Source organism: Pseudorasbora parva, chromosome 4 (genome assembly GCF_024679245.1).
Source record: "Pseudorasbora parva isolate DD20220531a chromosome 4, ASM2467924v1, whole genome shotgun sequence".
Taxonomy (NCBI): domain Eukaryota; kingdom Metazoa; phylum Chordata; class Actinopteri; order Cypriniformes; family Gobionidae; genus Pseudorasbora; species Pseudorasbora parva.
Window position 1 is genome coordinate 48667322 of NC_090175.1, and position 26295 is coordinate 48693616.

Sequence of the window (26295 nt, forward strand, 5' to 3'; positions counted from 1 at the left end):
GTATTTGACATGCACTTTGATTCAGATATAATTTAAATGTCATGTTATTTCACTCCATGAAGCAGGGTGTTGTAATGTCTGGTTTCACAGTACAGGTCTTAACATTTGCTTCCTCCAAATTTAGAGGCCAATTCCATTGTTCGAATCAGTGGAATCTAAATTGTCTATCAGCATTAATGGCGGTAAGAATTACACTATTAGGGCTGCCTAGATCAGCACTTTAGACCTGGATTAACAGCCGTAGAAGACATAGCTCTGTTGAATCTCAGTAAAAAAAACAAACCCCAGACCTGATTTAGCGAGGTCTTGGGGTTCACAGTGGTTAAAAGTAGGCATGTAGTAGCAATATCTTTGACTGAGACTGAAATATTTCAGGTCTTGCGAACAAGAATCAAACTGGGTTTGAGGCTGAGCTGGGCCCAAAATATTGCAAAACTGATGTTGGAGAAAAATTGTTTTACAACACAGTACATTCATTCTCCGGTGTGCAGGACTTGTGTTGAGTTTGTGGGTCCATTTTTTTCATTAGCACTGCTTGAAGGTCTGTTAATGAAATAAAACCATAGAAAGACTGTTTTACCTGCACAGCTGTGTCTGTGTGTAATCACATTGCAGGTGTAAGTCTTAAGGACTTGAAACATTCATTGTATGTTTGAAAATGTAAACTTTACAAAATATGAGTGGAGAAAGCATTGAGAGAAGCTTTTTTTTCCCGAAAAGTCGTTTTAAAATCCAGTAGAGGTGTGCTTCTGTAGCAAATTCAGCATTTGTCCTTTGAACAGTCGCTAAAGAAGAAAAAAAAAAGCGCGTTTTCAAAGTTGCACAGTCTGTATAAAAACCTATGGTTGGGGAGAACAGTGTTCGGCAGACATTTTGAGTTGTATGTTTTTCCAAGTACACAACAGTCAATACTGTCACAGGACACGGCCATGCGATAACCAAAGAGTAATTGTAATAATAATAAGAAGAATCAATCTTAACAGTAATACTACTAATCAATGATGGTCATGATGATGAGGACGATAATATAATAGTAGTTTATTGTTATTTCCAATATATAAAAATCAAATGTTGAGTTGAGGTTAATACTGTTAAAAGTTTTCTATTCTTACCACTTGGCACGTACACTCACTGCAAGATCTACAGTATCTTGTATTTAGTTTTCATTCTCAAACAGAATGACTGAAAAGAGCTAGCAATACTTCTAAGCTATTTCTCTAAAAGTGAGTGCTTGCTTGTCACTTAATCATCGACACTGGCTGGTTTGGTCCAGAGATTTGTGTAGTCTTCTTTAATCGGATGAGCTATAAAAATGGCAATCATGATTTCTGCTGGGCGGAGACCCCTTTCCAGTAGTCCAGAATGTCATGTAGGTCCTCATCTTTGGCAAACTGTACTTTCCTCCTTAATGCATGACCTGCTGCAATGTACTCTTCCTCATCCCTATGACGTTTGCGGTGGAGTTTAAAACGTTCCCACAGGTTAAAAGAAGGCCTACAGCTGTACTCAGGACTGGAATAGCCACTTAGGTTGTGGTACTGTGGTGAGAGCTGTGAATAGGACAGCTCCCGTGGTCTTGAGCGCGTCAGCGGCTCCAGAATGGATGACTTTCGGCTCCCCGACACCTCTATCGACTCCTCTATATGGTGGGGACCGGGGTAGGAGTGCCTATGCTCACTGTACTGTCGAATCCGCTCTGCCTCTGCCCTCAGGATCGCAGCGGCTGGAGTGACTGTTATGATTCCTGACTCATCGAGCGGAGACGCCTTCTCAATATATTTGGACTCAGATCTGTAAGCTCCTTCAGAACGGAAAGAGCGTGGACTGCGCAGGGAACCACTCGAGGACGTGCTTGCACGCTTTTGTGGTGCGTCCATGCTGTGGTGCCTCTGTAGAGGATGATGGTATGCTCCTTTGTACACTGGAGACAGAAAACCAGACTTGCCTGGTGGATGTTCTGAAATGAGGACTAACTGCGGCTCCGCTGTGGACACGGCGCCAGATTTCGCGGCCTGGAATGATGTTGAATCGGATTTGAGTGCGTCGATGCAGTTGTTAATGATCTGGTTCACTTTGTCCACTTCTTTTGCAATGGTTGATATCTCTGCAACGGATCCCTGGCTGGTTTCCGATGGAGGAACGCTGCATTCCCTCAAACTGCGTTCTGGTTGCTCTGATCTCACTTCCATGTAATTCCCTTTTGAAGTTTTTGGTGTCCCGGAGATCTCTTGCATCTTATACTGATCTGTGTCACTGGCAGTTGGCAAGTATGGCATCCTTTGTACTGTTTCACCAGTGGACATCATTTGCTTTTGTGACAGCTGTGAAATAGTCCCTTGTTCCAGTTCAGTTCCATATTTCATCTCAATCAAGTTTCTTTTCATCTTTTCCAGCTTCTTGCTCTTTGGCTCGTCTTGATGTTTGCGCTTTCTCAGGCAATGAAACACTACACCCAGTACGATGAGCATCCCAAAGAGACAACCGAGGATGGTCATAATGTAATGAGTGGCAGTTGAGCCATTTTTCATACGTTCTTGCAATTTCCTTGGTCCTGTGGAGATGGTCAGGCAGGTGTGGTTGAATCTTAAGGAGTTACGAATAGATGCCACACAATATGTGTAGTTGGTGTGAGATTTAAGGTTCTGTAACTCAATTTCTTCCCTCTGGCTTTTAAGGTTTTGGATGTCAGTGAAGAAGCTGTTATTGTACAGGACAAGAATGTACATTTTGCGAAATGGATTTGGAATCTGGATCGTGATTATTGCACTTGTGTGAGTAACTTCTTTTAATTTCATTAAAGGACGAGCATCTGGATCAAGAAAGGTGGGACTGATGCTTATGGGCTCTTCTGGAAATGTCCCTGAGGAACAGTCATCAAGTCCGCAAGGGCTCAAATCAGGCAACATCGTGGGAGTGCTCCCGTCTGAAGAGCCGTGGATATACGGTGTCACGTTGTCATCGTTACAGACAGAGGAGAGTGCATGGAAAGCATTGCGAAATCTTGGCATTCGGGGGTTCTGACTCAAGAGACTGTAGCCTGAAAAGCCAGCGGGTGTGTCACACACCATCCGCTCACTTGTCCGGTTTGGGAATGCAACAAGCCAGCGCAGGAATCCTAACAGCTCGCATGAGCAACTGAATGGGTTTGCATAGAGCTCGCATGTCGTAAGCTTCGATAGACCACGAAATGTAACTCCATCAAGCTGCTGAATCCTGTTCATGGAGAGGTCGATGTTTTCAATCGCAGGACATTCCCAGAAGGCATTGGCTGTGACGGTCTCGATCAGGTTAGCCTGAAGATAGAGGTACTGTAAGCGCCCCAAGCCTCTCAGCATTCCCTCTGTCAAGTTCCTCAGCTTGTTAAAGCCAATTTGCAACACTTGCAGATTAAATTGGGCAGAGAAAGCCCCATCTTCAATGTAAGAGATGTCATTCTTAGTCAGATTCAGGTATGTGAGATTGCCGAAGCGACTTAAGGATGAAAAGTGGATGCTTCGAATCTTGTTCTCGTTGAGTCGCAGGTCAACAATTGTGCTGTTAATATGCAATGGGATATTTTCGTATGGCGGCTGGTTCTGACTGCAGATTGCCAGCCACACAAATCCCTTTTCCCCTTCAATCAGCCAGCAATCACCCTGGACAACAGGCACTCTTGTCAATGAAAGGAACACAAGAGCCATAGCCCAGCAAAGTAAGGCACTGGTCACCATTCCTCCTCCATGTCCACTGGACCTAGACGAAATGGACATCTGTGCTTCAGTCATAGCTCCAGCAGGTTTTGTTTTGTTGTTGTTTAAACGGGTTATTATCTTTAGCAGAATTTCACCAGATATTCAACAAGTCTTTGATTGTAATTGGATGTAATGTTGAAGTCACATGGATGATTGTTCAGTGCTGTTAGGAATATCAGCTTATAGGAATAAAAATATTTTGTAGTGTGTGCTTGATGTCTTGTCACACTGGAATGGAAGTTTCACTTATGACCAGTCTTGTTTGTGTGCATTAGCTTTTCAGATAGCGTATCTGAGCATTTCCATGCGTAGTCTCCCACAGGACAGGAAGTGCTTGTGTTTTCCGAGGATCTCATTTCTCATCAGATTCCCTCTCATGACCAGATTTTCGTTTTGCGTCCTGCAGAAATAAGAAAGAACATGATTATTGATATTTAAAAAAAAAATAGGTCAAGTCCTAACGATACTCCTTCTGTGAGAGTTAAAATCATATACATGTGAATATTTTGCTCAGCGCATTATGAAATAACCCACTTACCCAAACTTAATTCGATGGCGCTTTATAATAACATCCAAGTGAACACCCACTACTTTGGGTCTACCTCAATTTCCAACTATTAACGACGATACGGAGTGCATAAAATTGTCTAGTGGCATTTTTAGAGCTATTCTTAAAAAGTCTTTGTTTAGCTGATGCCATGTTTTGCACCTACTGAGAGCTAAAGTTAGCGCAGATCAATCACGCAGACACTCTTGCTCACTCTCCGAGGCCAATTAACGTTTAACAGCTTAGCTCATCGTGATAACGCAAACACACACACACTCTCTATAGAGTTAACTGTTATGTCTATCCACCTTATTAACCTATAAATAGACTGCATTTTTAATTATAGGATGACCTAAATCAAACATACAGTAGCTAAATGGTGTTTTATATTAGTGTATATTGCGAGTGCCTGTTTTGAGGTAAATGCTGTTTATTTGTAGTCAAAAAATCCTGTCCTACAGCATGTGAGATAAAAATCCTTAGGAATATATTGGAAAATTTGTTACGAGTCCAAGTGTGTTTACATCTGTGTGCAGGGGACTAAAAATATGCCAACCCAACATAATCCACAACGTAATTAAAGCACAGGGAAAACCAATATATCATCATCAAATAGATAGTACTGGTGCTGTTATCTAATTGATGATGATAAATTGGATTTTTACTGTACTTTGATTCATTGGTTTTGACATTGAAAAGGCAGACGCACTAACTTACAGTATGTATGGTTATTGCGATATGAAAAAAAAAAACTATAAATATATATTTTTAAATCACTTAAAGGAAGTAACAGGGAGCATCTGCTTGCATTACTATACATTATTATTTTTTAACATAAAAATCCATCTTGTTGTTTGTAAGGAGACCCCTGCATATAGCTTTAAGAGAGCTATATCTGTAAAAGTTATCACCATAGAACAAATTCATTTTCGAGATGGGGGCGAATGGTGCAATTCTGTAGAACTGCCGTGATTGTGTGATGGATAAGCTGTGCTGTGCTAGTCTTGCTCTACAGAGCGTGTCTTATATTGCCAGTGTACTCCATGCTGCTTAAATGGGCCAACCTGATGGTGGTGTCCATTTTCCTCCCTTTAAATCCTAGTACAATTACAGTGTATATATCTGATTAGGCTTCACGTTGACTGGGCTTTAAAGTCCTGGTGCTCTTAATGACCAGTCATTGTGTGTGTGTGTGTGTGTGTGTGTGTGTGTGTGTGTGTGTGTGTGTGTGTGTGTGTGTGTGTGTGTGTGTGTGTGTGTGTGTGTGTGTGTGTGTGTGTGTGTGTGTGTGTTTGTGTAGGCCCATTACATGTGGCTTCAGTTTGGTTGGCTTTTGACAGTTTACAAAGTGTTAATTTTAGAAGAGCTTTGTAAACAGTTGAAGAGGCGGGTAGGAGTAGAGACGGGGTGAAAAGAGGGTTCTGTTGCGTGAATCTTTTATAGTGTTCAAACTGTTGAATATGCTCTCACTGTCACAGTACGCTGTGTACCTTGTCGGAAAATGAATCACTATTCCAATACGTACCCGTCTCATTACTACCAGCTATTTAAGTAGTATTTGAGAGAATAGTTCTCACATGGTGTTTTACTTTGCTAGGTTTTGGGTGAACAACACACAAACACAAAGCTGCATCTGTTAGTTTTTTTCTTTTCAGAAGTACGACTAAAAGTATTTTTTTTTTTAAGATATCCCACATTTCTAGATTAGATTACAAAATAGCAAACCAAATGGCATTTGTGAGGAATTTTCTGAACAATATACAATTTTGAACAGTACACTTAAAAAATAAAAGTTCCAAAAGGTTTTTCTTTTTTGCAGTGATAGAACCATGTTGGGTTCCTCCAAAAACCTTAAAATAACCATTTTTTCCCCTTAATGTGTGAATCAAATGTTAACTCATTATGAGACAATGCTTCCCCGCCATTAATGGAATTTTCGAGAAGGGTATAACTGCAGCCTGGAGATCTCTAACTGGGTCGGGAACTCCAAAACAGAGGTTGGCTCATCCCATTGGCAGATGCAACCCTACCCCTACATCTGACCCTAACCTTAACCAGTAATATTGATTGCATGGCGGGATTTGTGTAATAAAGAAAGTTGCAATTAATAAGACTGCAGAGTCACAGAGCTGGGCCATCTGTAACTCTACAACCGGACCTTACTGGACAATGGGGCCTTTTAAATGACACTGCCCCCTTATAACCTGCAAATCTTGAGCCCCAGGAAGCCCTTGTTGCGTCGAACAATGCAATAGAGTAAAAACTTTCCCTGTGCTGCACTGGGAGGCTTGCGGTAGAGCTTGCGGGGAATTTCTGCTTATATCATTAAACGGAGGTTTAAACTCCAGTCCGAACACCACTGACCACAAGTTCTATGACAATTGGATGAAGCCAGAGCCAATGGTGAAAGTAAATGGGGTGAGGAGACCCCACCTCATTTTGGAGGTTCTGCCCACTTTTGCATTTTATCTCTGGTCCGCAGTTATACCTACTTGGCATTTCCCAGCTTTCCGTCTTTTTTACTGTTCAGCGTCTTTTCTTTTCACATCTTCTAAAAGAGTACTGATATAACATGTGAACAAGCAGAAACAAGCACGTAAGAATATGCATATGTAAAATTACGGGATCATCAACATTAAACACCATATAAATCAAAACTGCCTAATGTTACAGAATGAAATGTCGACCCAGGATGACAATAGGTCTGTGAAGCTTTACGGATGTTGATGGACTCGATCTACTCCATCTGTGTTTTGATCATCGTTCTGAATCCGATCCAGACGTGGTCTTTGATTTAAAAAAAACATGATTTTCTCAGCTTTTTTTGTTTTTTTTTTTGGCCAATAAAGAACCTTTATTTTAAGATATCAATATATCTATCAAACAATATTGTTTTTTCAGTGAAACTATTTCTTTATTTCTTTATTTTTGACAATTGTGCTTTCACTGTTTTTCTTTAAAATAAATAAAACATGCTTCCATATTTGGGATGTAATGCAATATGAATGAATAAAAATGCCGTCTGTAAAAGTTTTAGCTTGTTTTGCCGAAATGTCCCGTATGCAACTAATTATACTCTTTCTCAGTGTTGAGATTTAACTCTACATATGTTCACCAGCCAGAGAGTGCGGTTTACACTAGCAGTGTTAATTCAACACCAGAAATGTAACACTTTACTCTAAGAGTCCTTAACACCAGGATTTCAACACTGGAGATTTTACTGTGCATTCGTGTATAAAGTGTATTGTGGTGTCCAAGTATTTTTGGGGCCACTCTAGCTTTGTGTCTGTCTCTACACACACAATTTAATTCACAGAGACATGTACTATAAATGTGTCTTTACTTGATAAACTTGGCATTTGGGAAATATAATGCATTTCAAGATGAATGGAAATAAGAGTTCAAGGAGGCAGATGATGTCATTTAATGCATGCTAAATATATTCTCTGAAATATTTGTGAATGTTTCTGACAGCTTTATAACTAATGTTTGAATCACACGGTTTTAACAGTGCAGTAGTCATGAGAACAAGACTTTGGCTCAGTCAGTCGCCCCAAAACACTTAACCTGCATGTCAAACCATTCATAAACTTCAAAGGAAAAGGCTTATTGCGTTAGCTTCCATGAACCAACTTTGATACACTTCTGCACAGCAAAAGGCGTTCAAGCAGTCAGACTAACATTCAGTACTGTGTGCAAGAGGAAAGGGGATTGATTGTGTGTGTGTGTGTGTGTGTGTGTGTGTGTGTGTGTGTGTGTGTGTGTGTGTGTGTGTGTGTGTGTGTGTGTGTGTGTGTGTGTGTGTGTGTGTGTGTGTGTCTGTGTGTGTGTGTCTGTGTGTGTGTCTGTGTGTGTGTCTGTGTGTGTGTGTGTGTGTGTCTGTGTGTGTGTGTGTGTGTGTGTGTGTGTGTGTGTGTGTGTGTGTGTGTGTGTGTGTGTGTGTGTCTTGATTGTAGTTGCTTGTGGCCTAAAATAACACTCCTTTTTATGATCAATAAACAACTATGTGACTCTGTGACATTAGATTAAGCCACTAGCTCTGGGCAAACATAAGAGAAACAGTTATCCCCATGTATTTTCTTCCTCACTCTCTCTCCCTAGCTTCTGTTTTTCTATCCCAGAATCTTAGGTTTCTGGGTGTAATTTGTGATATTGGAGACATTAGTCTTCTAAAAGTAAACAGACTGTAAACATGTCAAGATGCATCAAAGTGACATGAGGTGATTAATGTAATATGACATTCATTTACACGCTAATAAATTACAGCATCGGATATGGAATAGAGGATATATGAAGCATACAATTACACAGCCTATCTTAGTTTACATATCAGATACAGTATATACATCAGATTTATCAGATGTATTTTTTTATATTTAGCGGTGCTTGCTAGAACAAATTTCACTTCTGTTTGGGCTCAAACTTAAGGCAAGGGGTTTAAACTAATCTTTAATCTCTAATCTTCACGGTACTTTAGACCGACAACAGGGCTGGGGTAAAAAAAGTTCCAGGGACAAAATGTTTTGGGTAATTTTGGTGAAAATGGGGCTTCAGTAAAGTTTAAGTGTATTAATAAAAAAAAAGTAAATAAATAATTTGCTTTCAAAATTGCCAACATGATCAAACATTTTATTTTATCCATTTGCCAATAGTTTTTTCATTCAAATTAAAAATAATAATTATTATTGGTTGCTCCCACATGTGAACTGTCCTTTTAATTGATTAACAAACCTATAACAAAAAATGAAATAACAACAACAAAAAAAAACCTATTTAATAATTGATTATATTTACTTTTACCTTTAAAGGGGTTAGTTCACCTCAAAATTCTGTCATTAATTACTCATCCTTGTGTCGTTCCAAACCCATAGACTTTCGTTCATCCTCGGGACACAAATGCAGATATTTTTAATGAAAACAGAGAGATTTCTCTCCATTGACAATTGCTTCATAAAATCTTAATAAAGGTTAAACCAAAGATCATCATTTGTCATGTTTGAAACAACATGAGGGTGAGCAATTAATTACAGAAATTTTAATGTTGGTGACTGCATTATTTTACATGCTATCACTTGTTTCTGCTTCTTCATGTGTTTGGATCAGAAGATTCAGTACTCTTTTAAAAGATGTTATAGCCGCCTCTTCCATATAACAGTGAAAACGCAGAAAACTGAAAATTTTCCATCAATGGTGGAGAAGTGTTGTCTCACAAATGACAGACATTTTCATCAATGGTGGGGAAACGGTTAAACAGTTTAAAGCGAATTAGAATAGTGAACAGTTATGTGTTATAAACTGCCATAGCTGCTCTCACAAATATGGTGATCGTTACTCAGGATGCAATGCACAATGACGTAGATTCCCTCCTTTTTCCATTGATCTGATTAAAAACAACTTTCATTAGGCAAGATGTTGCTGTGGCTTTCAATGCAGCAAACACACTTCTTCAGAGGAAAAAACGAAACAAAGCAAAGGACAGGACAGGAGCAAACAGCGCTTATACAATTCCATACAGTATAGAAGCACTCAGGAAATGACTTTAAAACATCTTCCTCTACGGACCTCAAAGCGTTCGGATAAACACTACAGAGTGCGGCACAAATGGGCAGTTGCTAATTTGTTTGTGTGTAGATGTGCATTGGAGTGTGTTTGTAAAGCTGAAATAATTGTGTAATGGCCATTGTTTAGTGAGTGGGTGTTCAGTGACACATAATTGGACAGGGTTCAGGTCACGCAGCAAACACACACACACTGTGGTTCACATCTGCTGAGCTCTTGAAACACCCAAGGGGAAGCCTTTTTGTGTGCCAATTCATCTCTGTCCTTATCTGATTAAGAAAACAAGAGAAATCCAAATGTTTGAGTGAATCAGGGAATGCTTTTGAAAACAAGACATGGTATAGGGGCCTACTTGTCCACGGGGACCGTCTCCATGGTTACCCTGCTTCTGCTGACAGGCGGTGCTACCCATAGGGCTATCTGATTTGCACAGTTATGATTAGACTGAAACTACAGATGGCACGGAACTTCCTACCTAGTCAACTCTGCAGTCTGCGCCGCAGACAGGAGACGAACATGAAGCAGTGGTGCGTGTAGATGTGATTGGGCGTACGTAGCATGTTTGAACCGTGGGAAGGAAGAACCGGTTTATGGACGGATGTGGCTCGTTCGCACCTCACAATGCAAGCCTCCACATTTGACCTCCACATGAAAAATGTCATAGAAGGGAGATTTTTAAAAGGTTGCTAGGTAGCGAGAAAGCGGGGATTATACACAAAAGTAAAAGCAGGCGAGAAAGGTAAGACATTTGAGATTGGAACAGAATAAGGTCCTTTTTAGAAACAATGGTAGGCTACTTGTTAAATTTAAACCAGAATATCCCAAGATATTGTCTATTAATTTATTTGAATTATGAACACTATTCAAAAGTTAAGGATAAGAAATTACTTTTTATTCAGCAAGGATGCATTCAATTAATAAAAATGTGACTGTTAAGACATTTGTAGTGTTTTGATTTCAAATAATGAAAAAAAATATTAAGCAGCAAACAGTTTTTAACACTGAAAATAATAAGCAATGTTTCTTGAGCACCAGATCAGCCTATTAGAACGATTTCTGAAGGCCGAAGACTTGGAGTAATGATGCTGGAAATGTACTTTAAATCACAAAATAAATCAGTATTAAGTATAGAATAATTGATGGTGTGCTGTTGAATTATGAATTATGTGAATTATTCAACCCTGGTGCGGATGATATTTCTAATAATTCAAAGGCCCGGGGTCAATTATTCTGCTTATACTATGGTTACTTACCACACATCAAAACATTGTTCAGATGATTTATTTCAAGACATTTGTCAAGTGTTTGTCCTTAAAACACTCGTTCGTGGGGCTAATTTCTCACACATCTAATCCCAAGACTCCGTTGCTAATTCCAAAACGTCATTTTAGAGCTAGTAATAGAGACTTGAGCCACTGATAGCAGACTTGCAGTTATTAGAGAGAGAGGGAAATGTGAATTACCTCAGTCTGCGCGTCTCTTTCAACAGTTCGGAAGCAGCGTCTCTACGGTTAGTTTAGAATATACAGTCTTGTTCAAAATAATAGCAGTACAATGTGACTAACCAGAATAATCAAGGTTTTTAGTATATTTTTTATTGCTACGTGGCAAACAAGTTACCAGTAGGTTCAGTAGATTGTCAGAAAACAAATGAGACCCAGCATTCATGATATGCACGCTCTTAAGGCTGTGCAATTGGGCAATTAGTTGAAAGGGGTGTGTTAAAAAAAATAGCAGTGTCTACCTTTGACTGTACAAACTCAAAACTATTTTGTACAAACATTTTTTTTTTCTGGGATTTAGCAATCCTGTGAATCACTAAACTAATATTTAGTTGTATGACCACAGTTTTTTAAAACTGCTTGACATCTGTGTGGCATGGAGTCAACCAACTTGTGGCACCTCTCAGCTGTTATTCCACTCCATGATTCTTTAACAACATTCCACAATTCATTCACATTTCTTGGTTTTACTTCAGAAACAGCATTTTTGATATCACCCCACAAGCTCTCAATTGGATTAAGGTCTGGAGATTGGGCTGGCCACTCCATAACATTAATTTTGTTGGTTTGGAACCAAGACTTTGCCCGTTTACTAGTGTGTTTTGGCTCATTGTCTTGTTGAAACAACCGTTTCAAGGGCATGTCCTCTTCAGCATAGGGCAACATGACCTCTTCAAGTATTTTAACATATGCAAACTGATCCATGATCCCTGGTATGCGATAAATAGGCCCAACACCATAGTAGGAGAAACATGCCCATATCATGACGCTTGCACCTCCATGCTTCACTGTCTTCACTGTGTACTGTGGCTTGAATTCAGAGTTTGGGGGTCGTCTCACAAACCGCCTGTGGCCCTTGGACCCAAAAAGAACAATTTTACTCTCATCAGTCCACAAAATGTTCCTCCATTTCACTTTAGGCCAGTTGATGTGTTCTTTGGCAAATTGTAACCTCTTCTGCACATGCCTTTTTTTTAACAGAGGGACTTTGCGGGGGATTCTTGAAAATAGATTAGCTTCACACAGACGTCTTCTAACTGTCACAGTACTTACAGGTAACTCCAGACTGTCTTTGATCATCCTGGAGGTGATCATTGGCTGAGCCTTTGCCATTCTGGTTATTCTTCTATCCATTTTGATGGTTGTCTTCCGTTTTCTTCCACGTCTCTCTGGTTTTGCTCTTTATTTTAAGGCATTGGAGATCATTTTAGCTGAACAGCCTATCATTTTTTGCACCTCTTTATAGGTTTTCCCCTCTCTAATCAACTTTTTAATCAAAGTACGCTGTTCTTCTGAACAATGTCTTGAACGACCCATTTTCCTCAGCTTTCAAATGCATGTTCAACAAGTGTTGGCTTCATCCTTAAATAGGGGCCACCTGATTCACACCTGTTTCTTCACAAAATTGATGACCTCAGTGATTGAATGCCACACTGCTATTTTTTTGAACACACCCCTTTCAACTAATTCAACTAATTGCCCAATTGCACAGCCTTAAGAGCGTGCATATCATGAATGCTGGGTCTCATTTGTTTTCTGAGAATCTACTGAACCTACTGGTAACTTGTTTGCCACGTAGCAATAAAAAAATATACGAAAAACCTTGATTATTCTGGTTAGTCACATTGTACTGCTATTATTTTGAACAATACTGTATATATATAATTGTTAATGTCTGTTTCTGTTTTTAAGTCTATAAAAGAACCCTGTAAAAAAAAAAAAAACATTAATTGAATTGATTTGGTTGAATTGAAATTCTGTGAATTGATGCAATTTAAATCACAGAAATTCAATTCAGTCAACTGAAAAATTTAGATGTGATCAGTCACTAGAAAATGTTTAATTGGAGACCTGATTTTTTTTTTTACAGTGAACATTTATCCATCATAAAAAGGCTCCACACGGCTCCAGGGGATTAATAAAGGCCTTCTGAAGCGAAGTGATGCGCTTGTGTGAGAAAAAATATCCTTCAAAACATAAATGGCCATTCACTGCCATTATAAAGCTTGGAAGAGACAGGACATTTTTAATATAACTATTATATTCATCTGAAAGAAGAATGTCATATACACCTAGGATGACTTGAGGTTGAGTAACCATGGGTTAATTTTCATTTTTGGGTGACCTATCCCTTTAAGAGGTTAAAGCATTTCATAAAAAGTTTGTTTTTTTCTTGTTCTTAGTCGCCTTTTCACGCAGTCGGCTATCATTTATTTTCATGTCATTGCGCCCTAGAAATACATCTATAAAATGATTTCTCAAAAAGAGAGGAAATGATCTTTGGTTGCTATCATGTATCTACCCAAGCACAAGATCAGTCTCTTCCATCTTCTGATATTTATACAGCACCACCTATGTAATGATGCTTGTCTGATATTCATTTGCTGTGCTTTCAGGGTCAAAGCTGAAATTGCTCAAAAAAAAAAAAAAAACACACACACCTGCGCTCAACACTGCATTGGAGGTGATACTTCGCCATATTGTTTGCTGCATTGGAATTGTATGCTTTTCTCATGCACTTTATGCTGCAGATGAAGTACGTAATTACTTGTGAGAATAAACACAATTATTTGGGTGTGAATTCTTTTTTTCTATGCTTTCTTGTGTATGCTGTGTGTGATGTGGTTGTGCGCTCATACTAGGAGATTAGACTGTACATTGGCTCAGACTAAAAGTGTCAGGTCTTTTCACTGCCAACTTTGAGAAAGCTGCATAAATTTGCACGTCTTTCCACAGCATGGAGCTATTTTTGAACTTGGCAGCCATTGATATAGAGTTTATCCTGGAACAAGAGAAGGGGGAACAGAAGCCATGACATACAAAGTGCAGATTATACAAGACCAAAGTTCTTCCCTGATGAGACCACCAAGGATTCCCTCTGCACAGAGCACTGTAGCCTAAACATAACACCAAACTGAAATCTGTTGTCATTTATTTACTCATCATGCTGTTATTTTGAATGGGTCTTGTCGTCTTTTGCACTTTTCAGAACATGCAATGTGCAATATGTCATTTATTTATAATGACATTAATGAACACACATGATTTACTATGTAGGGCAGATTCTTTTACTTCATGAGAAGTCAGATATTGTGTAAATGTTGTCTGTTTCATTAATGTGTAGCGTTAACAGATGTGAAGTGCACAGGATTAAAGCACCACTTCATTGTAGATGTGTTTGTGAATCTGTATGAGAGTGAGGGTGCTTAAGCATATGAATTTGGCCCTGGGAAATTTTGATGCCTAATGACGTTCCTTCACACTCCAGAAATCTGTTCCATTGCTTTTGCAGAGTACAGATCATGAAAACAGGAAAAAACAAACTAATACTATTACATTTCAAAAGCATCCTGTGACAAATGGGTTACTGAAGCTGCAAGAAAGGGGAAATTATTTTCTGTTGCTATAGATTAGTGTTAATTTAGTGTAATTTATATATAGTCCTTATTAAAATGTTATTTTTATATGTGCTTTATTTTTAGTATTTTATGTTATTTTGTCATTTTGTTTTTGTTTTTAATAAATTCGTTTTTTCATCTAATATATATATATATATATATATATATATATATATATATATATATATATATATATATATATATATATATATATATAATTACTGGTATTTAATAGTTTAAATCGTTTTAGTTAACAGTAACAACAGTCATGCATGTAGTAATTATGCAGCTAGGGTGTTATTTTTTTTACATATTGAAATCTGCCACAACAAATACCTGGTCTAAAGTCAATAGCACAGTCTTTTTTTGTTATTTAAAGGGCGTGTTAGTAATATTCGTGCTCCAACTTTATATTAGGTAGCCTTTACTACTGTACTTACACCAAAAATAAGTACAATATTCTTATTGTGTTCATATTGTATTGCAAAACACTTTTGCTGATATTGATGTGGGATACGGGTAAATTTAGGGACAGGTGTGGTGGTCTGGGTAAGTTTAAGGGTAGGGTTACATTTAGGGGAAGTGTCAACAGTGTCATAAATGTAATTACAGATGTAATTACATGCAGGTATTTTTATTATTTTATTTTTTGATATTTTTTAATGTAAATACAATGTAAAAACATGTATGTACACAATAAGTGAATTGTATCAAATTATTCATTTAAATATTAGTTTAGTAGTTAAGGCCACCTAATATAAAGTGGGATTCATATGCTGATACACAATGCATGTACCCTCAGATTATCACACACACAGGGACGTGCAGCAGCACACAAAGATTTTTAAATATTAAAAATAAGGTTCAGTTTTTCCAATCGCAAATCTTTCTGCATCTTTCCAGTGTGTAAAAAACATAGACCGTAAAAAAATATGGACGACTCGACATCATCCGTTTCCGCTTGCCAGAGTTGAAGCTTTCAGGCGGCCTGCACGGCGCTGACATCTTGGGACTGAGTCTGCGCAGTCGAGAGCAGGAAGTAAAGCAGGAAGTACAGCCGTGATATCAAAAGCCCGCCCACACTCTCGCAGATGCAGAACAATTAATTATGTTGGTGTGAAATAAACAGTTATGGAAATGTAGAAATTAAAGCTAAAGCACCAATCTGCTCCCAAAAATCCAGAAAAAAGTCTGTTAGTGCCTCAGTGACAACTTCACTCAGAGAAGACGTCGACCTCAGCTGTCAATCATGACGTTTTTATAGCATCAAATAACTAACTAAAACTAAACTTATTTTAAAAACGAACACTTGAAATGAAATCATCGTGATGATAACTGCCTTCAATGACATAAACTAACTTTGGGGAAAAAATATTTGTAGTGTAATTTTATTGTTTAGTTTGGCTCGTGTTTATTAGAAAACACAGAGAGGCGGCTATACTGTGACTGGTCACCTGGGGGCGATCGAGGCGCGAAAGCTTCAGGTTCTGAGAGGGAGACTGCAGGCTTGGTACAAACTAACCAGATTGCAGAGGGGTCTTTTGGTTACAGTGCTTACTTCCCTTTTATTTGTATTTTTTTAACAATATCTTTAGATTTATTTTTCTATTACTTTTTTTTTTAATTAAGTACATTTAATTTACTTGATTTTTTTATTACTTATTTATTAAATAGCCCAAGTAAAACACACACACACACGTTTGTGATTGTGAATTGTGGGGACATTCCATAGGTGTAATGTTTTTTTATACAGTACAAACCATATTTTCTATCCCCACTGCCCCTAAAACTACCCATCACAGGAAACTGCACTACTCCAAAAAGAAAAACTCATCCTGTATGATTTATAAGCCTTTTGAAACATGAGTAATGTCCTCATGTCCCACACACACACACACACACACACACACACACACACACACACACACACACACACACACACACAAGAAACCCTGCTCTCTAAGATATGGGTATCGGCTATAAAAAATATAATTATCGGTCGACCACTATTTGTGATGTGATTGGTAGTGTTCTGAGTGGTTGATCTGTGATGTGTTTCGCTAAGGCTGTGACAAGTTGGTTGCTAGGGTATTCTGGGATGGTTTTTGGGTAGTTGCTTACAGCGGTGCAAGTCAAAAAGCCTATATTCTCCATATGTAGATATGGCTTGATTCCCATAACAGTAGTAGCACACTTCTCCTCAACAAGCCACATTATTTTGTGTTATCATTTATGGATTCCACTGAATCACATATTTTACTTTATCAGCAGTAATCTCAGGGTGAATTGAAAGAAAACTTTGTTGCACTTTGTGTGTCGCTAATAAACATGGCAAACAGTCATATTTGCACAGCCTGAATAAACCCTCACTTCCTCTCAACACATTCAATCAGAGTTGAGAGGCGGAACCGTGCGTTTTCTAATGTTGAGTGGAGTGTGTTTAGGGCGCTGCGTTATACCTGAAGTAAAGTTTTCTTGGTGTGTGCTGATATTGCATGCTGATGCTGTTTAGATTCCCCACTGACTCTTTCTCAGCTGGACCTCACAGTGATGGCAGCTCCCTCCTGCCAGCATCTAATTAAAGCAGAATACATTACCTATAATGAGTAAGAAAGTGTGTGTGTGTTATCATGCAGGCTTTAGAGTGCATGCATAAGTGTATTTTAAAAGTTTGTGTTTGACTGTTTAAGGATGTGTATAGGATGCTGTCTCAGAACAGTATATTAGTGTTTGTAAAAGATAATCAGTAAACGCCGCAGTAGAGGTAGAGTGTTAAATTGTGTTTGCGTGCAGGAGAGAGTAGCGTGGCTTACCGCTCGATGTTTTGGCAGTGTGAATGTATTTACTGAAGGATATGAATGCTTGCTGTAATTTGGCTTTTGTGTAAATCTCAACTGTTGTTACAAGCTGACTGCATTTGCTGTCTGTTAATACTGTCTGTATTCGTGCTGCCTGCATTGATGGAGCCAGACGGATTTCCTTCATATTTACTGGGCTCTTTTCAGAGGAAATCTGCGTCATTTTGCAGAGTCACTATTTAAACACAAAACATAATGCGATGAATTGATTAGTCTTACTGCTATCTGAGAACATCAAATGAACCATAAAATGATTTAATAAACAAACATAAAGATTGTACATCAATGTGCATGATGCTCATTGCCTCTAAATTCTTTTTTTCTCCCTTTTCAAAAGTGTGATGTGATTTACACAGATAATGTGATAAAAGTGTTAAAGTCACAAACTCTCTCTCTCTCTCTCCCCCCCTCCCCCCCCCCCCCTCTCTCTCCCTCTCTCTCTCTCCCTCTCTCTCTCTCTCTCTCTCTCTCTCTCTCTCTCTCTCTCTCTCTCTCTCTCTCTCTCTCTCTCTCTCTCTCTCTCTCTCTCTCTCTCTCTCTCCACTAGCATGGAAAGATTCATGGGATGTGCTTAAGTGTAATAATTTGTTAGACAATAAATAGCTTTTTTTTCTGTGTGCAGGATATGTACAGAGCACAGTTTTTGATAAATCAATAACAACAATATCATAGCGAGCACTGTAAAATATTTATTGCTAATGTATTAAAGTTTATTGGGATGGTTTAAAGTTTTGTGGGGGACAAAAAGTCACCAACGGCTGCATTTATTTGATCAAAAATAGAGTAAAAACACTAATATTATGAAATATTATTACAATTTAAAATATATATTTTTTTCTGTTTGAATATATTTTAAATGTAATTTATTCCTATGATGGAAAAGGTTTCAGCATTAATCCAGTCTTCAGTGTCACACTCACATGATCCTTCAGAAATCATTTTAATATGCTGATGTACTGATAATTATTATCAGTTTTAAAAACAGTTTGGCTTAATATTTTATTTTGTGGAAACATTTTATAGTATTCTTTGATTAATAAAAAGTATTAATTAAGTATTATTTCTTTAAAAAAGTAGTTTGAGTAGGTTAAACTTAAATTAAACAAATTAATTCAATCAAATGAACTTTTATGAGTATTTAGAACTTGTTTCGTTTAATTTAGACTAACTTAAATTTATCTGAAACTGAGCTGGCATTTTTGTTTCCCAGCATGCATTGCCATGACACTCGAAACGAAAGGGAGAGCAAATTCTACAGTTAAGTGTTATGCAATGTTTTTTATGCAAGATTAATGTAAAGTGAGTGGAAGATTTAGTAATTTTGCTTTAACTTAGAAAAGATGTGCTCTATCATGGCGACGAGTGCATGAGCTTATTTGAAAACAGATATACAGTATGTTAAATATTATATATTGCTGTACTCTTTCAGGAATTGCTATGCTAAGCTAATGCTATCAAAGCATTCTGTCGCCAATTAGCAAGTTGGAATTTAATGAATATGCTAGTTAAAGCAAGCCAAGTTTCCACTAATACAAATATTTAATTTGACATTAAATAAACATTTTAAGTTAAATGTATGAGTCAGCTTAATAAAATATTTCAGGGTAAGAGCAAATAGATGTATGAGTACAAAATAATAATCTGCCAGTTTTGCATTCTGCTTAACTTTTTTTACTGATTACCTCACTTTTTTGTAGGTTTGCCAACACATTCATTTTTACAGTATGTATGAAAACATATAAAATATAAATATGTACCATTATTATTTAATATTATACATCAAATTATTATTATTTTTAAATCAATGTAAATTTCTAATTCAAACAGACCAAAATATAGGCCTAAATATTCTAAAACCTCAAAGTAGCACGTTAGAATTATTTTAGCTTGGCAGCAAGTTTTGCACAAGCATGAGCCTCGCATTTATTTCAGAAAGTAAATTTAAACTCTTTCAGCAAGACAGCTTTGCGTCATTCACACATTTTAGTAAGATGTTATTCAAGAACACTAATAAGAAAAAAAGCATGGCCCTTTTTTCCTCAGCTGCCTAATGAATCCATTATGTGTACCGTAACACTGCGAGACTGGGGAAAACTGCTATTAGGAACAATGGTCTAAAAGGAAAAGTAGAGACTTCAAGGTTTAAGAAGTGCTCAAACAACTTCCTTTCAAATCTTCTCTTCCTCTTTCCCTTTTTACTCAAAGACTAAAAGCATCTAAAGCATAAGAGCTGACATTACCTCGCTTTATATACATGCACAAAACCTGCGAACTAAAAGATTTCTCACAAAAGTATATACGAGGAATGAATCACGCAGCTCAAGACACAGATGGTGTCAGCCCCCTCCAATCTTCCTCTTCCTCTGGGGTCTGTGGTGCTCTTGACACCAGGTCATCATGACATTCGCCATTTAGCTGCTCAGCATCACAAGCCAGATGAGAATGTGTTTAAAAGATGAGAGGCTAACTGGCAAGATAAAAGGATGTGCAGAGAATAGATGAGGGTTTTGTAAAATCACATGCACAAACACATGCAAGCCCTTCGTTTCAGTTCTCTGCTGTGTTAGACTTCTAAAGCTTATAGAAGTTTTAAGAGGATGTGTTTCAATAAAGAAAAATGCAGAGACAGCTGAAGGGGACATTTAGATTAAACTTCTGTCATTACTTACTCAACCACCCCTTTTTCAGAAAAAAGGGTTTTTAAAGGATATTACTGGATCTTTTCCATATAATAGCATGTAGTGACGGATGGCTGTCAAGCTCAAAAAAGGCGGCCCAAGCGACTCTATATCCCAAATCTTCTGAAAACACACTGAAATGTAGACTTTCCCAATCCAATCTATTTTTCCCCTTCGTTTAAAAAATATCTGCGTACACACGAGATCACTGAAACCAACTCAAAACGATGTACACTCTAAAAAAAACTGGGTTAAAAACAACCCAAGTTGGGTTGAAAATGGACAAACCCAGAAATTGGGTTGTTTGAACCCAGTGAATGGACCCATTCAAACAACCCAGTTTCTGGGTTTGTCCATTTTCAACCCAACTTGGGTTGTTTTTAACCCAGTTTTTTTAACCCAGAGTCTACATCGTTTCGAGTTGGTTTCAGTGATCTCGTGTGTACGCAGATATTTTTGAAACGTAGGGGGAAAATAGATTGGATTGGGAAAGCCTACATTTCAGTGTGTCTTCAGAAGACTTGGGATATAGAGTCGCTTGGGCCGCCTTTTTTGAGCTTTTTTTTTGAGCAGTTTTTAACCTTGCTTTTTTTAGAGTGTAGTATACATGCCAGGCCAGTGTGTGGCGCCACACAAATACACTAAAAACGGAGAAGAAGAGTTATGGCGGGGTATAGCAGTGTTAGGAGGTAAGGCAAAATCTCACAATTAAATAACAATAAATACATTTGCTACTTAACAGATGTGTTTTATTAATGCCTACACCTACCCCACCCTAAACCTACCCTTACAATAAACGTTGTATCCCTTTAGTCTTTCACCGTGCTGGACGTGATGTGATGACATAACCGTTTCACGAAATATACGGATTGGCTGTACACACGAAAATGCAAGATTGTCGTTTTCAGATTGATTCACTCTGGGACCCGGTTTCAGAAAATATCGGATTCATGCTTCCAAAATGCCGGATCCGTGTGGACGAAACACTGATACATTTACGTATAAACGCGTCTCCGTGTGGACCCCTTACAAAAATAACCTACAGGAATCCTGCAGGATTTTCATTTTTTCTGCAGGATATTTGCAGGAATCCTGTAGGAATGATGAAATCCCGCAGGACACATTGACAATATGTGCAGAAAATTCCTACAGGTTTTAGAATGAACCCTTCAGTACAACAAAACATGCAGGGAACAAGTGAAAAATATTTTATATTGATTAGTCTTACTGCTATCTAATTTCATATTTCCTGCAGGACTGCTGTGCTGCACAAGTGAAAATTCCTGCAGGATTTTTCACTTGTTCCCTGCATGTTTTGTTGTACTGAAGGGTTCATTCTAAAACCTGTAGGAATTTCTTGCACATATTGTCAATGTGTCCTGCAGGATTTTTCTCTTGGATTTTAATCCTGGATTTTATAATTCCCACAGGACTGCTGTGCAGCACCAGTGAAAAATAAATAAAAACCTACTAGAGAATAAAGACTCTTATACAGTCTTGTTCAAAATAATAGCAGTACAATGTGACTAACCAGAATAATCAAGGTTTTTAGTATATTTTTTATTGCAACGTGGCAAACAAGTTACCAGTAGGTTCAGTAGATTGTCAGAAAACAAGCAAGACCCAGCATTCATGATATGCACGCTCTTAAGGCTGTGCAATTGGGCAATTAGTTGAAAGGGGTGTGTTAAAAAAATAGCAGTGTCTACCTTTGACTGTACAAACTCAAAACTATTTTGTACAAACATTTTTTTTTCTGGGATTTAGCAATCCTGTGAATCACTAAACTAATATTTAGTTGTATGACCACAGTTTTTTAAAACTGCTTGACATCTGTGTGGCATGGAGTCAACCAACTTGTGGCACCTCTCAGCTGTTATTCCACTCCATGATTCTTTAACAACATTCCACAATTCATTCACATTTCTTGGTTTTGCTTCAGAAACAGCATTTTTGATATCACCCCACAAGTTCTCAATTGGATTAAGGTCTGGAGATTGGGCTGGCCACTCCATAACATTAATTTTGTTGGTTTGGAACCAAGACTTTGCGCGTTTACTAGTGTGTTTTGGGTCATTTTCTTGTTGAAACAACCGTTTCAAGGGCATGTCCTCTTCAGCATAGGGCAACATGACCTCTTCAAGTATTTTAACATATGCAAACTGATCCATGATCCCTGGTATGCGATAAATAGGCCCAACACCATAGTAGGAGAAACATGCCCATATCATGATGCTTGCACCTCCATGCTTCACTGTCTTCACTGTGTACTGTGGCTTGAATTCAGAGTTTGGGGGTCGTCTCACAAACTGCCTGTGGCCCTTGGACCCAAAAAGAACAATTTTACTCTCATCAGTCCACAAAATGTTCCTCCATTTCTCTTTAGGCCAGTTGATGTGTTCTTTGGCAAATTGTAACCTCTTCTGCACATGCCTTTTTTTTAACAGAGGGACTTTGCGGGGGATTCTTGAAAATAGATTAGCTTCACACAGACGTCTTCTAACTGTCACAGTACTTACAGGTAACTCCAGACTGTCTTTGATCATCCTGGAGGTGATCATTGGCTGAGCCTTTGCCATTCTGGTTATTCTTCTATCCATTTTGATGGTTGTCTTCCGTTTTCTTCCACGTCTCTCTGGTTTTGCTCTCCATTTTAAGGCATTGGAGATCATTTTAGCTGAGCAGCCTATCATTTTTTGCACCTCTTTATAGGTTTTCCCCTCTCTAATCAACTTTTTAATCAAAGTACGCTGTTCTTCTGAACAGTGTCTTGAACGACCTATTTTCCTCAACTTCAACAAGTGTTGGCTTCATCCTTAAATAGGGGCCACCTGATTCACACCTGTTTCTTCACAAAATTGATGACCTCAGTGATTGAATGCCACACTGCTATTTTTTTAACACACCCCTTTCAACTAATTGCCCAATTGCACAGCCTTAAGAGCGAGCATATCATGAATGCTGGGTCTCATTTGTTTTCTGAGAATCTACTGAACCTACTGGTAACTTGTTTGCCACGTAGCAATAAAAAAATATACGAAAAACCTTGATTATTCTGGTTAGTCACATTGTACTGCTATTATTTTGAACAATACTGTATCTCTATACAATATTTAGTTATTTAGCCTATAGCCTAGACCATTTTTCATTAAAAATAAATAAATAAATATTGTGAAGATTCTTGAAAAAAAATAAATTGTGTGTGTTTTACAGAAATGAAACAACTGCATGATGGAAAATAAACGAGGGTGGTAGCTGTCTAGGTATGACACGTTGCCAGTCAGCGGAAGCATTTTTGATAATTGTCACAAAACTTTCATGGCTCCCAGAATATTGTGTTGCATGAACATTTGAACATGAAATATATCAAAAGAAAGAACAGAGTCTCTGTTAATAAATGCAGCTTCTTTCATTAGTGAAAAAAATCACGGACATTATTAATATAATGAATAATTACATTTTTAAACATTTAGTTTGCCTTTTAAAACGCTGTAATACTATTTGAATATGACATTGATTGATCCAGTAATCCTAAACATTATAAGCAGCAGGAGCTCGGTGTTGTGTGTTGAGGAGCGGAGTGAATGTTGTTGAAGTATTTGGTGTCAGGCTATGATCTTCTCTTAATCTTGTGCCTGTTAGTTTCTTTGTTTCTCTCTCCCTGTGGTAAAGTCTGTAATATGATATATATTTTCTCCTTTTTTGTGAGCTTTTTTGTTTTCTTTTTGAGTGTAATTTGACTCCTCGCTGGCTTTTTTAGGGTTTCTTATTGGATTTCTGTATCTTCTGTTATTATTATAGCTTGCTTGAGCAACCACAATTCAGGCCATAACAATGCTATTCTTTCTTTTTTACACTTTTATTGTTATAGTGCTGTGGGCAAAGACCTCATGGGTTAAACTTCGTGTTAGTCTCAATGTGATATTGTCCATCCTAATGCTGCGATCCTTCACTGCCGACATCGTGAGATCATAATTACAGCGCATTCAGCAGTAAAGACATGATCTGAATAGATGAGGAGAGATGCCGTCCGCTGTGCAGTGCTCAAGGCTTTCACAGCACAGCGTGATCTGAGGGCACAATCCGCCACCTGTTAGGAAAGCAGGGAATAAGCTCCGTTTAATATTTGATTCTATCCCCGAACAGAGGGTCTCCTTTTTGACCCTGCTTCCAGGTCTCGCATCTCAGATCTGTTTCTCACAGACAAACTCCAAAGCAAATCCTGAAAATGTTGCCACTGCAACTCACATCTCAAAGGAAGTGCGTATGTTATGCATATAAAAAGACCTCAAACGCTGCAGTGTAAATGTACAATCAGTGCCTGTTCCGAACAAAAGTTTGGGCTCAGTACCTTTTTTTTATTATTGTGCAAGGAGGCATTAAATTGATCCAAAGTGACAGTAAGGCCAGAAAAGATTTATATTTCAAATGAATGTGGTTCTTCTGATCTTTGTATTCAACAGAGGTTTCTGAAAAAAAAGAAGAAAAAAAACTGTTTCAGTATTGATGAAGATAATATTAAATATCATTCTCATCTATTCAGATCATGTCTTTACTGCTGAATGTGCTGTAATTATGATCTCACGATGTCGGCAGTGAAGTCACGGCTAAAGTTTGGATCGCAGCATTAGGATAGACAATATCACATTGAGACTAAGACAATGTTTAACCCATGAGGTTCCTAACAGAACATGCAACACAGCTTCTTGGTCATTTCTAGGCTTGACTACTGCAATGCGCTTTTGGCCGGACTTCCATTGTGTGCAATCAAAACACTTCAAATGATTCAGAACGCAGATGATTCTTGTCTTCAACGAGCCCAAAAGGGCCCATGTCACACCTCTGTTAGTCTCTCTGCACTGGCTACCACACGCTGCCTGCATCAAGTTCAAGGCTTTGACGCTGGCTTATGGATCCACCGCAAGCTCAGCACAGCACCTGCATACCTCCTACGAGTCTACATCCCCACCAGAAGCCCTCACTACACTAACGGGCGGAGGCTTGTGGTACCATCACAGAGAGACATGAATTATGTCTCCAGAACATTTTCATTCACCGTTCCAGGCTGGTGGAACGATCTTCACACCTCCACCCGGAAGGCAGAATCACTGACAGCATTTAAAGTAAAAACTTGTCTCTTCTGTGAGCACTTAATCATATCTTTTAAAAAAAATAACAAAAAATATATATTTCCTTTTCCTCCCTATTCTAGCAGGCTACTCTGAGTAATGTCCAAAACGTAGTATTTCAGGCACTTTTTGGCCTCTGATCGCTTCCTGTTCTACACAGTTGTAAGTCGCTTTGGATTCAAGCGCATGCTAAATGCATAAATGTAAATTCATTGAGCACCAAAATCAGCATATTACAATGATTTCTTAAGGACCATTTGACTGTTATTTGAAATGATGGACATTCAAATTGTAATAAAAAAATTACTGTATTTTTATCAAATAAATGCAGCCTTAATGAGCATAAGAGACTAAGTGCCCTATCATACAGTGTATGATCAAAAGTGTTTTTTGCTAGTTTCATCCTGACAGAGTTCTCATTTTCACGTCCAGTTGTTTAAATAGCAAATGCAATTGTTGTTGGCACGTTACTTTTTGGAGGCAAATGAAAACGACTGCGCCATTGACCAACAAAAACCTGATCCTAATAGCGCAGTATTTTTTGTGTGTTAGTAATATGCACCTATAGGCAGGTGCACAACGAACGTACACTGCCTAGTACGCACTGAGCAAGGCTGTATCCATGTCTTGAACATTGAGGGGACCATTGTATAATATTATATTTTAGGTATAATAAATAATATTTTCAATTTTTTCTGTCAGCTAATGAAATGTAAAGCAATAAGTACGTTTACATGCATACAATTTTTTACGTATTACTTCGGATATTTATTTATTGTAAATGCACTCAGTGTAAATGGAAAACACTCTAAGTTTGGTTGATGGACAACATTAGTTTCATACTTTATACTGTTCATGAACCGATCATACACTGTAAAAAAAAATGTGTTGGT

At 38.0% G+C, this 26295-nt stretch overlaps 1 protein-coding gene across 4 annotated transcripts in view; it reads right to left on the reverse strand.

Annotated features, from left to right (window-relative positions):
- Positions 1-247: 247 nt before the first annotated feature.
- Positions 248-26295, reverse strand: part of elfn1b (extracellular leucine-rich repeat and fibronectin type III domain containing 1b) — a 146282-nt gene continuing 120234 nt past the window's right edge. For 3 of the 4 annotated variants that reach the window (XM_067442094.1, XM_067442096.1, XM_067442095.1), the window contains exon 3: positions 248-4131. In XM_067442094.1, the coding sequence (XP_067298195.1) occupies positions 1320-3764 (2445 nt within the window). In that variant the 5' untranslated portion in view covers positions 3765-4131 and the 3' untranslated portion in view covers positions 248-1319. Of the gene's footprint in view, positions 4132-17196; positions 17668-26295 lie in introns of those variants that run through there. The other variant, XM_067442098.1, reaches the window with a different exon arrangement.